General features: G+C 40.7%; 1 protein-coding gene across 1 annotated transcript in view; it reads right to left on the bottom strand.

Moving 5' to 3' along the window:
- The window catches only part of GPR158 (G protein-coupled receptor 158), a 226568-nt gene that overhangs the window by 200120 nt on the left and 12573 nt on the right, over positions 1-13875 (bottom strand). Inside the window, exon 2 of the mRNA XM_068405457.1 lies at positions 10597-10702. Coding sequence (XP_068261558.1) covers positions 10597-10702 — 106 coding nt within the window. The remainder of the gene's footprint in view (positions 1-10596; positions 10703-13875) is intronic.

Raw genomic sequence — 13875 nt, 5'->3', positions numbered from 1 at the left:
TTTTCCCTAGCCAACCATATTTGAAAGATGAAAAAAAATAACAGAATGATTAGATGGAATTGGTGGTGTAAAAAAAAGTAACCACTATATTCTGACAGAACGGAGCTCGGTAAGCAAATCCTACTGTCTATTTTATGCAAGTAAATGGAAACTGATTGCCTTGCAAACAATAGTTGTGGTAAATCTAGGGATTAAATTTAACTGCAGAGGAATTCTGATCCTGCTACAAGAAGAAAACAGTGCAGTATTACAAATATAAAACTGTCTTATTTGTCTCTACAAGAACATCTACTTTTCCTCACCATCTCTTCCAAGTAAAGAAGAAATCAAAGATAGCAAGTATCTTCTCTCCAGTTTACATGCATAGTATGTTGGGGAGAAGTGTTTTTTCTTTCACTACTTATTCACTGACAAAAAGAAGAGTAAAACCCTTAAAGGAGATGAATGAGAAAGAAAAGCAGTAATACAGTGAAGCTCAGTAAGGGCTTATAAACTAGCCAAAACATAAAAAAGAAATGAAGAAATACTCAAAAAGACACAGATTAAAAATCAAATGTTCTGCATTCCCATGTCAGTACTGGTGCCTAATATATTCATGCTCTAAAATAGCACAGGGCAACAAAGCAATGAAGAAACACAAGAGAAGATATTAAGTAAGTTAGTAAAGACTGAGAAATTTCTAGGAGCCCAGCTCCTCCTCAGTGAATGGATGACCTGATAGCCATCAGTTCACAGAACTGGCAAATGAAAACTAGAAGAACAAATCACATGAATTACTGGGACCTAAACAAAAGCATAGGTAAACCAAAAGCAGTTATCTTTCATTTGCAAAACAACATTCACCTCCTACCAGAAGTCACCAACAAAAATGATGGTATTTGAATGTCTAGTGCTATAAAATCGTGCTCCAAAAATAAAACTAAATGAGTTTGTTTCCATTAAAGCTATTACTATGGCTCAGTACATTGCTTTGAATATGAAGATTCAGCAGCTATTCTCTCTAGTTTTTCATCTTGGGATCTTTAATATGTTTTCAATCTAATTTTAATTTGTTATAGAAAAAGAGGAATGAACTTCCTCCTCAAGACTAAATTAAACTTGTCTCTTGTGCAGGTATCATGCAGTATAAAAAAAGTAGGAGAAACAGTTGCTACATTTAATAAAAGCTTTTTTAAAATAACACAAACGATGAGTTTTTTCCATTGGTTTACTGTTTCTCAAGTCCATGTTTTTTCAACAAAACTAATTAACTGTGGAATATGTGCATGACCAGAATTTTCATATTTTAACCACCAAAAAACCCTCTGCAGTATATTGCCTGAGTAAGCAAATAGGTACGTATGCAAGTCAGGAACAGAGTCTGCACAGTTCATAAGAAGCTGGTGTCCTTTGTAATGACACCAAGTGCAGCAACAGTGCGATAGGTAAGAGGAGGCTGGGTGGCTTCATTTTTGACCAGAATGATATCACAAATCAAGATCACTAAGAAAACTACAAAGCTGGTCAGACAACAGGTTTCAAAAATATACCAGGATATAGTCCTGATACTGGACTATATATAGGATACAGGCCAAGTACAAGGTCCTGCATGTGGGTCGGGACAATCCCAAGCACAAATACAGGCTAGGAGGAGAATGGATTGAGAGCAGCCCTGAGGAGAAGGACTTGGGACTGATGGTTGACGAGAAGCTCAACATGAGCCGGCAACATACGCTTGTAGCCCAGAAGGCCAACTGTATCCTGGGCTGCATCAAAAGCAGCATGGCCAGCAGGTCAAGGGAGGTGATTCTGCCCCTCTACTCTGCTCTTGTGAGACCCCACATGGAGTACTGCGTCCAGCTCTGGGGCCCCTGACATAAGAAGGACATGGAGCTGTTGGAATGAGTCCAGAGGAGGGCCACAAAGACGATCAGAGGGCTGGAGCACCTCTCCTGTGAAGAGAGGCTGAGAGAGTTGGGTGTGTTCAGCCTGGAGAAGAGAAGGCTCCAGGGAGACCTCCTAGCAGCCTTCCAATACCTGAAGGGGGCCTACAGGAAAGCAGGAGAGAAACTTTTTACAACAGCATGTAGTGATATGTAGAGGGGCTTTTGGAGGAGAATGGTCATGTAATGAGCCAGAAGTATGAGAGCATGGAGTGAGGGCCCAGCTGCGTGACAAGATTCATGTAGCTAGTGTCAACAAGCCGACCTTGGAGAGAAGAGATGAGGAAAAACAGCAGCTGAGCAAACAAGAATTGAGGGAGTAGCCGGTGGGAGCCAAAAACAGAGGAGAAGAAACAAGAACTGAAGGAGTCAATTAAGAAAGGACCAGTGGCAGAGCAGTGACCAATCAACACATCAAAGAAGAGTATGTTTAGTAATATTAACCAATAGCAATGCACATGCTTACAGCCAGGGAAAGTACAAAATGTATAAAAGGGACAGCTTATGTTTAATAAACGTCTTCACTTTGATTCACATTGGATTGTGTGGAGGCGTGTTTCTTCTCCTCAGTGATAGGACAAAGGAATAAATTCTTCGCTGTGAGGCTGGTGAGGCACTAGAGCAGGCTGCCCAGAGAAGTTGTGGATGCCCCCTCCCCAGAAGTGTTCAAGGTCAGGCTGGATGGGACCTTGAGCAATCTGGTCTAGTGGAAAGGTGTCTGTGCCCATGGCAGGGGGGTTGGAACTAGATGATCTTCAAGGTCCCTTCCAACCCAAACCATTCTATGATTCTATGATCAGGATGCTTAACTCTTCCTGGAAGTATCTGAAGCGTGGGGTGGATGCATGCTGTAATGCACCCCAAAATCCCACTCTGAAGGTGATGCAGCCTGGACCCTGACTGGAGCACATCAGAACTCCCTTTCAGGTCACATGCTTAGTGTACCTTTCTGCAGAAACCAGACTGTGGAGAAGGTAATTTTCACACCTGGAGATCACACCTCAATCTGAGTCAAGGTGTCTATTAGTTGAGAGATGATCATTTTGCCTCTGCATCCCAGCTGTAAGATGGGGGTAATAGTCTTTATATTATCTCTCAAGATATGGAAGTACTTGCGTATATTCCAAGATAAGCATATCAAACCTCACATAGGATGGACCAGATGCTTTGATACCGAAATGCTGTATATTTATCTAATTGTATATATCTAGCTGTACTTAATACTACTAGAGACATTTTTCAGATGTTGTACAGTCCTCTGAAGGTAGTGATAACAAATGAGAGCCCTGAATGAAGCTGTGCTCTGTTCATGCCTAGATCTGATACAGCTACTGCCACTTCACATCTGGGAAAGATAACTCACAGTCAGCCTGCCAAAGGAAAATGGTCCAGCCTAGTTACAGCCCATAGACTCCTTGCAGCAAGTTTTTCTGTAGCTCTCAACAGACCCTGACCTTCTCTCTCTTGCCCCAGCCACAGACCATCAGTTTCTCAGTCTCTCCAGGGAATAGCTCTTCCCTGCACTTGTACCCCTTTCTGCGACTTCCCCTTTGCTCCCACCAGGTATATTTTGTCCATGTCCCCCCAGTTAACTAAACTTCAGGGCCCTCATCTCTTTCCTTCTCAAACATGATGGGGAGAACCACCCGTTCAGCTAATTACCATTGCCCAATGGGATGCTCTGTCCAGCAGAGAAAGATCTGAAAGTTGTAGCGATGGATCTGAACGAACTGGTAACTGGTGCAACACTATCATCACCTGTCAGCTGCAAGAGAACCCAAATACCTCCCTGTTATCTTCATTTTTGTCAGACAGCATCCATCAACCAATCACCTACTGCTTTTCACTTTTTAGCTCTGGGGAAAGGAAAACAGCAGCAAATAGAACTGACCTGGATGAATTTAAATGCTCAAGTTAACACTGCTAACTAGGATGAAAGGAATTGTTGCAAAGGTTTTCTTCTTCTGAAGAAGACACTGCAAACCAAGACTAGCTCCTGCAAAACACAGAATCATTTAAGATTTTTTCTAAAAAGGCAAGGCTGCTGTAGCTAAGCAACCTGGCTCTTCCTTAAACAGAAATTTGTTTATCACTGAAGGCTCTGACAAACCTTCACCTTATTTTATGTAATCATGTCTGGGGGAGTGCCAGATTAGATCTGGTATACTGTCACAAAGGGACTTTTCCCCATGAATGCAGATGATGCAAAGTTAAGTTAAAAATAGCATCTAAAATGTTCTTTCTGTCTACTGCATGCTCTTCAAATATACTGAGTTGTGTGAGCAGCCATGAGCCTGAGAGAACAGATACACCTTTCTGCTTTCGGATCCAACAAGCGCTGGCTAGGTTTTCTTTATCTGTGTACTGTACTGACCCGCTTCCCTTTCTGTCTTAGATTGGCCCTTTAGCCCAGGATTTGATATAGCATTTAGTGATTGTATTCTACCACTAAAGATCTTGTTTTCTTCTAAGAGGAAACATATCCTGACATATGCTCTCCACCCTGGTGTGAGTACTTCTCTTGCCCTGTCTTGGATGCAATCTGTAGCTCCAAGGATGATGATTATTTCCAAATTAGAATCATAGAATGGTTTGGGTTGGAAGGGACCTTAAAGATCACCTAGTTCCAACCCCCCCTGCCACGGGCAGGGACACCTTTCCACTAGACCAGATTGCTCAAAGCCCCATCCAACCTGGCCTTGAACACTGCCAGGGAGGGGGCATCCACAGCTTCTCTGGGCAACCTGTGCCAGTGTCTCACCACCCTCACAGGAAAAAATTTCTTCCTAATATCTAATCTAAATGTACCCTCTTTCAGTTTAAAACCACTACCCCTCATCCTATCACTACATGCCCTTGTAAAAAATCTCTTTCCATCTTTCTACAGAAGTTAACTATATTCCGTAAAGCCTGTTCACTCAGATTGAATCACGAAACAGCTTTCTTTTCAAATTTTTCTCATTTTGACTGCATTATTCCTAATGGATAGTACAGAAAATACATGCAAGTAATAAGCAAAACCCATGCTACTGGGTATGACCCATTGGGTTATGACTTTGGATGCTAACCTCTTGTCATGCTTCCCCTCCCACAGAGTATGTGCATTAATAGCCTTTTCCCCATTTGACAAGGGCACTGGAAAGCATCTGTGTGAAAAACCTGGAAAGCACTGGTTTTCCTCTCTCCCAACTTAGTCCCCACTACATTTTTATTTTTAATCAGCCCCCGCCTCTCCCTTTTTCAGTTGGTTGTCTGTAACACTACATACAGTATAATAAAATATGATGGTCTCAAATGTTTTGCTAAACGATAGAAAAAAGATTTTGGCTGTATTGCTCATTTGTTTTCCTTTCTCAGTTGGTTTTGTGTTTGTGCAGAATAAATACACACACAGTAGGCCTATGCATCTTTCTACACACACGGATATATACACACTATATACAGACAGCAATGCAGCTTTTTTGTTTACTCTGCCTCTCTCATTCCCTCTAGATATTTTTGCATGCTTTGTGGAATACCGTTGAAACCCAAAGGGATGTCAGCTGAGCCTGCCTTGCATTGCAAGCTGTTGGCAGTTTCATTAAGGATGGGGGAACAGCGTGGAGTCCACTGCTGGTTTTCAGACTGATGCTGCTGGTTGGAAGTGTTGGGCCAAGCTCAATGGGCTACGCCAGCTGATTTCTTCAGATGCTCCTCAGCCTTGATTTTATTGTTGGTGTCTCAACAAAGACTCTAAAGGTTTTACTAAAAGTTCCAGCAGCTGCTGCCAGCACATATGGGGAAAGAATCTACTATATTAAAAGAAAAAATTTAAATGTTTCAAAGAGGGTAAAAATGCATATTTTCTTACCTCCATAACCAGTCTTGCCTGTACAATGAAATTACTTGTTATTGGGTAACCATATTTTTCCTATGTTTGTTAAATTCTGAATTATCTGCATCATTTTGTTCTCTACCCATTTCATTTTAATTATTTCTAATCCTGCAGATATTACCCACCTCACCCATCACAGTCCCACAGAATCCAAATCCCTTGCCCATATATTTTTTCAGGGAAACTGTTCCCTATTTCAGTGTCAAGGTAGAGGGCAGAAAGGAGAATGTAGTTCTCTGTGCTTCACCATGAGTTGTCCCTTCTTTCCCCAGGCCAATGAAAAAACACCTGGCAGTAGCCTCCTCCCTTTTTGTCTGATACCATTTAAAAAAAAAAAAAAAAAGAGAAAAATTGCAACTGAAATAGACTTTGGCCACTGCTGCAGTTTGGCTTCCCTGTGTAAACCTCACCTAACTTCCTGCCTAATTAGGCTGGGCAGTTTCCAGTCATCCTGAGCTTGAAAGAGGGCACCCTTGCTCTCCCAGTTAATCTCCCAGTTTCATCTATGAAATCAGGGATATGAGTCCTGAACACAAAAGACCAAATCGGGAAAAGACATGACTATATATTAGGAATTTAGGTAGTCAATTTAAAAATGGAGGATCTAAGGTTCCCAGCGCTTGCTTTTGTTTTGTATTCAAGGGCACCATACACAAAGCAAGGTGTCCCAGAGTCAACAATCTGCCTCCTGAGTAACACCTAAATCTAAGGACAGATGGCAGTTAAAGAAGGAACAGGATGTCTAAGCATTTTGTGTATTTGAATCGTAATATTCTTTAATTCCCCAGCCACACACTGTTTTTCTTTCAAGCAAAGACTAGCACTACAACTATTCCAGCACATATTTAGGTTACTCTTGATGACCTCCCAAAGCCAAATCCCAACATCACACACAGGTTAGCATCATCTCCTTCTGATTCTGTGCCAGAGCACAAAAAGGCAATACAGTACTTTCAACAATTCCTTTATTTTCTGGTAAAAGCTGGGTCCCATCCATTCCTTCCTTTTTTCTGTCTAGTATACAGACCACTGGTTTACCACATTAAGTTCACTGTAATGCATCTCCATCCCCCTCTTTTCAAATAATTTTTATTTAGAAGATAAACACTTCAAGACAGCACAGAAAGTAGGAAACTTTGCCCGTGACATCTAGTAGATTTTAGCCACTACAAAACTAACAGAAATATAAGACAAAGAAGCATTTTAGTAACCCATAAGTTGTGGAGTTTTTTCTTCCTTTTGTCCATTCCCTAAGTCACCCCCTTCCCCTTCTCTGTCACTTGCTATATTTTCATACCGTATGGGAAGAGGGGAGTTGGATCTCTGAAATATTGATCTTCATGCTTTTATGACTTAATGGCACTGGTAGCCTGGCCAAGTAGCATGGACTATGCAGTAAACAGACTTTTCAGAGCCAAATCAGAAATTCACTACGGCAAAGGCTTACCAAACGGTCTGCAGAAAGGCTCTAAATATTCAAGTCATCTAACAAAACTAAAGAGAGGAAGGATGGTCTAACTTAAGCAGAACTGGAAATCCAGAGATCTCCATTCTCTTCCTTACTCTGGCAGAGACTGACTTGGTAATCTAGGACAAAGCATTCCAGTGTCAGCAGGTATTTCTGTATCTGCCTTTAAGAAAATAAAAGAGAGGATGAGGAATATAATTTCATTAGCATTTATAAGACAAACTGTGTGGAAAGCATTGCTGCACAACTATGTAATTTACCCTATTGCACAGGATAGATTCCAATGAAACGAAGTGTGAAAAGCAGCATATGGGACCTGCTTGTAAAGTTCCCATCAGGCTGAACTCTCCTGAAGTGGTGACCGACAATAAGGTAAAAGGAGAGAAAGCTTCTCTATAGATTGTTCCCAGCAACTCCCCATCCCCAGGGTCACTGTTGTTAAGCAAGGAGTCTCACCCACTTCAGGCACAATAAGTAAAAGCACTCCCTGCTGGCAAGTTTCATTTTGGGGGAGGTTTCTATTACTTATATATCCTTCTCTTAGCCATGAGACCCTTGTTGATTTAACACTCTAACAAGTGCCATGGAGAAGAAAGAAGAGCTGGACAGCTGGCAGGTTTATTCTCTGCATACAAGTTGAAAAGCCATTCATGCAGTAGTATTAATTTCCTCGCCCATGTTATTAACACCTTAAGGTGTGAACATGAGCCCCTCTCACATATAGAGCATCACATTAAAGATCTTCTACCTTAGAATGCATATTTTAAAACCTTTTTGCATTACAGGAACTCACATATGGACTACAGCACCACAGCAGGCTTACTAGAACAAAAACATGCAATTGTCCAGTATGAAAAATAAAATACCCTTTGTAACATCAGCAAATGTAGTGCTTACTTATTCTCTAAAACAGCACGAAGCTTCCTGTTCTCTAAAAAAGCAGCTCTGGTTTTGCACTGATATATCAGGTTAGACTCCACAGTAGCAGAAGTGCTGTTTAAAAAAGATTATTGCAAATGATTTACAGCAGCCTTTGTTAGCTCTCAAGAACAAGGAAAACACTATACAGAATAGACAGGGACAGAAGAAAAAAGAAGCAAAAACAGTGTGAGTGAGCCTGATAAATAAGAGCTCTGCAAAGAAACTTACTTGAGCACAGCCAGCTTTACAAGAATACACCCCAAAATCCCAACATGAAGAACCAATCTGTAATGCACATTTTACATTTTAAGTAAAAGAAATGTTATTCTCTGCCCCAGCAGACAGGAAATGCCCAGCACTCTCGCAGCAAGAGAATGAAGCCCAGAATGCCAAGAACCCTGTCCTGGCTCAAAGGTGGTTGTGATACCATCTCTGCATCAGTGATCCATAACAGCTACCTCAGTTTCTCATACACAGTAAGACAACAAATCATAGAGGTGATATTTTCCAGCTTGCCCACTGAGACACTAAAGACTGTGGAATTAAAATGGGGTTTTGCAAGTAATAGAAAACGTTCTGTAACCCTTAAGGTCATCTTCCATGCAGAATTTCAGTCTGCACTCAGTTTCCTAAATGACACTCCCCTTGCCTCATGTGTAATAACAAAATGGAGGGTAGATTTTACTGAATGTCATATTCATGAAGAAAATCCCTTTTCATAATCAGAGTTAATTCTACAGAGAAGTAAAAACTACTTTTTACTCCCATGAAAATGAACTGTGAAGAGTGAAAAAAAATCCTTTTATTTCCTCCCCTTCTCCAACAAATTCTTCCAGAGAGTAGCTTGTTGAATAGTCCTCTCCAGGACACGCTCTTAAGAACTTAGATTTGGAAGGGAAGTGTAACTTTGGGATTATATCCAGTTTGGTTTGATTCAGATTCAGATTTTGATTCAGATTCTGTTTTCCTAGATACTAAGAATACAGAGCATGATTCAGAGCCCATTACAGCAAACAGTGGGCTTTGAACCAGACTAAAGGTGTGTTAAAGGCCACCACTGATCCTTCTTCATTTTCTCCATTTTACTTTTGCCTGGGTTTTTCTTAGTCTTCTTATAAGGTATTTTTTTTTTCCCCTTTTCTTCTTGGTTGCAGGAAGAGATGCAACTTAAAATCCTACTTCTCTGCTGACATTTCTGCTCATAAGACATTAGGAAAAGGAGGAGCACTTGCCAAAAATATATAGTCACATTCAGGATAGCTAGCATATAATAAAAAACAAGGTTTACCAGATCTCATGGGAAACAATATTTTCTTCGCAGAAGAAACATGAGATATTAAAAAGTCTTCTCTTGAATTCAGAAGTTAAAAGTACTTGACAAAACCTTATTTTTCCATTTGCAGAAATATTTCATTTAAAATTATCTTTCTTTATCAAATACTACTTGATATCTCACCTCAAGTTTAAGAAAAAAAATCTTCAAGTGAAAAATACCCAAAATGTTTACAAAAATTGAGTTTTCTTGCTCAGAAATGTTAGCAGATGAATTCATCAAAACCAACTCTTCTCCTAAGTTTAGATTTGGCTTTGATAAATTGGCATTTTATAACAAATTGGGCAAACACCTCCTGACTTCTGGTAGACAACTATCAACTTCCCTACATTTTAATTTTCCTTTCTGGAAGCACAGAAGTGCATGAGGTACCTACTCTCACAGAAAACAAATGGGTGCCTTTGAAAACAACATCATACCCCATAATAAAAAGAAAATAATTGAATGTATTTTGTTTTAAAGTTTCATTGAACACACGTGACTGGCCAGGCTGAATGACCTATGATACGCTGACAGACGGAGCCAGGCACAGACCTTCAGAAGGGGAAGCAGGAAGGAGCTGAACAGAAACATTTAGTCAGCTCTGTCAAAACGCTGGCATTTCTATTAGCGAAGAATTACAGTATCCAATTCTGCTTGTTATCCTGTATCACTCTACCAAACACCCATGTTTTTCTGAATAAATATGAGCATTTGAGCCACTTTTACTGTATTTTGCAAGTCTGTCCAGTCAAAAGTGACACTGACATTAAAAGCCTATTTTGATTTTGAGTGTAAAATAATTGTTTGACTTGCAAGCAGAGCTTCATCAATCATTTCACTGGTAATATTCTTTTTCCCTATAGCTGTTATTTCTTGCACAATAACTTCGCTTCTGTTTTATTTAACACTAGTATTCCTGAGACGCAGGCACTCTTAAAACTCACGCACACCGTAATGCCTTGGGCAGAAAGATCTTTTCAGCCTACAAGCCACATTTAAAGTCTATAAAACAGACAGCATTTATACTACAGAAAATTATTCATAGTGGAAAGACTTGCTATTGAAGTGCAGCTCGGTCCCTTAGGGACAGACGTACCTCAGAATTGTTGAGATGACACCTGTGCGTCCCCGAGAACCACCCCTCACTCGAACACTGGTCAATGTCCACCTTCTGCAGATTGATGTCGACTTTGACAACGCCTCTGAAAAAAAAAAGCGAAAAACAGCCTTGAACACAGCGACTACAGAAATAGGTTAAACTTCTTTACGATGCTGCAGCCTGCAAAGTGGAACTACATCTTTCTTCTAAATAAGGAATTTGATGAAATGTCTGAAAACAGATAAGTTTTGTGTTCCCGAAGCCTTGATTGCAGGGACATGGTCTTACATTAGACCTCACTGAGATGTATTATGACAAGAGCTGGGTAAATCTAACACATTAAGTGTAAGGTGGCAGGTAAGAATAAGTTATATACTAAAAATAATTTAACGCACTTCACATTTTACAGCGCAGAGAAGAACTAAAATAAATACAATGAATGACCTGCACTCCTTTTTCCAAGGCCATCAACCCCTCTCAGTACAGTACCAGGCACCACATCTCACCCCAAAGCCCGGTGACAATGACATCCTCCCCTTTGCTCCAGGGAATGCTGTTTGCCAAAACCACTGGGCAAAAGCCTTTTTCTGTACTCCCCCAACACATCCCGACCTCCAGCAACTTCAGGCCTCCCTCCATGGCTCAGCACCCTCCTCTAGCAGGCATCCAAACCCCTCTCTCCCCACGTCTGCCAGCCAGCGCTGGTATAATACCTGATACAACATCAGAAGGGCAGCATGAGCCAGGAGTAGGCCACTGATGTCTGCAAACAAAAAAAAAAACAAAACAACACAACAATGTTTCCTACACACACAGGTCCTCATGTCTGCCTGAACTGTATTAGATCTATGCCAAGAACACTCAAGTTTTCGTCATCAACGGTTTCCCTCTGAAATTTTTTGAATGAAAATCTAAAAGCTCGATTTCAAAGCCAACACTATTTTATAAACAACTTGGAAATCACCAGAAGAAAGAAAGCTGTAAGACTTTACTCACTTATCTTAAAGCTTTCAAAATTTCCTTATTCTCTCTAAAATAACCTGCAGAATGACTTTGGACGTAGAACTTTTACAGCACCATCTTGTGAAAGTACGTATCTGACTGCTTCGCTGCTGTCTGGACTTAGGAAAAACGTCAGTATGCAACTTCTGGTAGTTAGATCATTACACGGACTCACTTGTAACCAATGAATGCTCTGTAGTGATTTCTTAAATCTAGGGTACCAGTTCTTTTAAGTCCACTGTTTCAGCCACTTCAGACAAAAGTTTTGACATCCACAGTCTAAACTTCCCCAAGTACAAACACCATCATCCTTCCTTTCAGGCTGTGGACTACCAAGGGCATGGCCCAACCTCCATCTCAAGAACACCTTGCTCACCTCAAAGTATGTTGCCTCTTTTAGTTAAAGCTCAGTACATGTAAGAATTCTAACAATAATAAAAAGAGCTACAGAGCCATATATTTGAGAGGCCACTCATGAACAAAATCTGAACATAACTGAGCAAGCTTGATCCAAACCAGGACAATAGTGCTCCCTCATACCTGGCCCCAGTACAACCAAGTGCAAAGTGTCCACAATAGCTATATTTGGACATTCATCTTCAGACATGCTATACAGTCATTGGAGAAACACAAGCACATCATTTAAGTGATCTGAAGAATGCATTAGGAAATTATGTAGGATAGCCAGTAGGAAGTTAGACAGTACAAGAGCACTTCATCCCCTTCTGTCTCCTGCCTAGAATCTAAATAATCTGATGCTGTGCACACTTAGAAATGACCTGAAATATTTAAGTCCTGGCTCTAGCAAGTTCAATTTGAAATAGCACATACCATGCTTCTAGAATACTCAGAAATATTTTTAGTTTACAGCTTTGTAAACTTTCCACTCTTGTTTTGGACAACAGTTTCTCCAGGGACTGCTAAAATAACACTTCCACCCCAATCAACTGCTTTTTCCATGTTTCAGGTGACCAGCAACCTTAGGGGAAAAACTGCTGTACTGTACATACTAACTCTTTACAAGATGTTGATGTCAGTGGATTACAAGCATATCTTAACCTGTTAACAAGGTATCTGTCTCAGCTGCTCATAGAGCCGAGGTAACCAATTCCTCATTTGATCATATGCAAATCCCACCAGGTAAGTTTCTAATATTTTCTGGACCTTTCTGAGCATAAACATTAGCATATGGGCTGGGGTCAGGACCTGTTCTGCAAGCAAATAATCTCATCTGGGCTGCACAGAGGCATGAAGCAGGCAGCAGGAACAGGACCAACGCTACTCCTTGCTCTCCTAGTTCATGCTATACACCGGCACTTTGGCAAGGGTCTCTCAAGCATTAGCATCATTCTGACTACTCTAAAGAAATCAGTTTATACAGTACGAAAAACAGTGATGATTCATCCTTATTAGGGCTGCAACAGATTCACCTGGGAGACTCTCTAAGCACCTTAGGGAAGTAGGTCTTTATTTCCTTTACATGGAAAGCTTTTCCCTTGGGTACATTTTGTTTTTAACGGGTAGGAGAGGAAACTCCCTTTCCCCTCTACAAATGCTTCTGCAGAGAGAGAGGTACAGATGGAAAATTAAGGGTAAACTAATCACTGTTAGGAGAGGAGAAACACCTTAAGAGTTTGCTGCGTGGCATCACAGGCAGGCCCTGTAGAAGCACAGAGTCAATACAAAGGGATACAAACATTTTCAAAGGAAAACTTACCTAGAGGTTACTTGTGAGAAAGACAACACATACAAGCCAGAGGACTTAGGGACAGTAACCACACTGAGCAAGCATTTGAGTGCGGCCCTGTGCCAGACATGCTGCAACTTGAAGAACTAGTGGCATGTTCCAGTGGGTCAAGAGGCAGAAAGCAGGATAGCATCCTTACACTTAGAGCCACGTACTGGAAAGAAAGGAAATGTACTTCTGGATTTTTCACATCAGAATTGATTAAATAACTTGTATCCTTTGAAAACACTTTGATACAATTATCTTGTTCAAAATAGATACGAAAATCATAGATTCATATAGCAGCTGTCATTGGAAGAAACGTCTTGTGATCATCCAGTCCAATCACCTGCTCAAAGAAGGCTCAGTTCAGTTGGGTTTAATGGAGTCTCCAATAATGGAGACTTCACCACCTCTGGGAAACCTGATCTAGTGTCTGACCGCCCTCACAGTGTAAAAAAAAAAAAAAAGTTTTCTGATGTTTAAATGGAATTTCTTGTATTTCAATTTGTGCCTCTTGTACTTTCCATCCTTTCACTGACTACCCC

Source organism: Nyctibius grandis, chromosome 7 (assembly GCF_013368605.1).
Source record: "Nyctibius grandis isolate bNycGra1 chromosome 7, bNycGra1.pri, whole genome shotgun sequence".
NCBI classification, from domain to species: domain Eukaryota; kingdom Metazoa; phylum Chordata; class Aves; order Nyctibiiformes; family Nyctibiidae; genus Nyctibius; species Nyctibius grandis.
The sequence above is the reverse complement of the archived record's forward strand: the minus strand, read 5'-3'. Positions and strand labels throughout refer to the sequence as shown.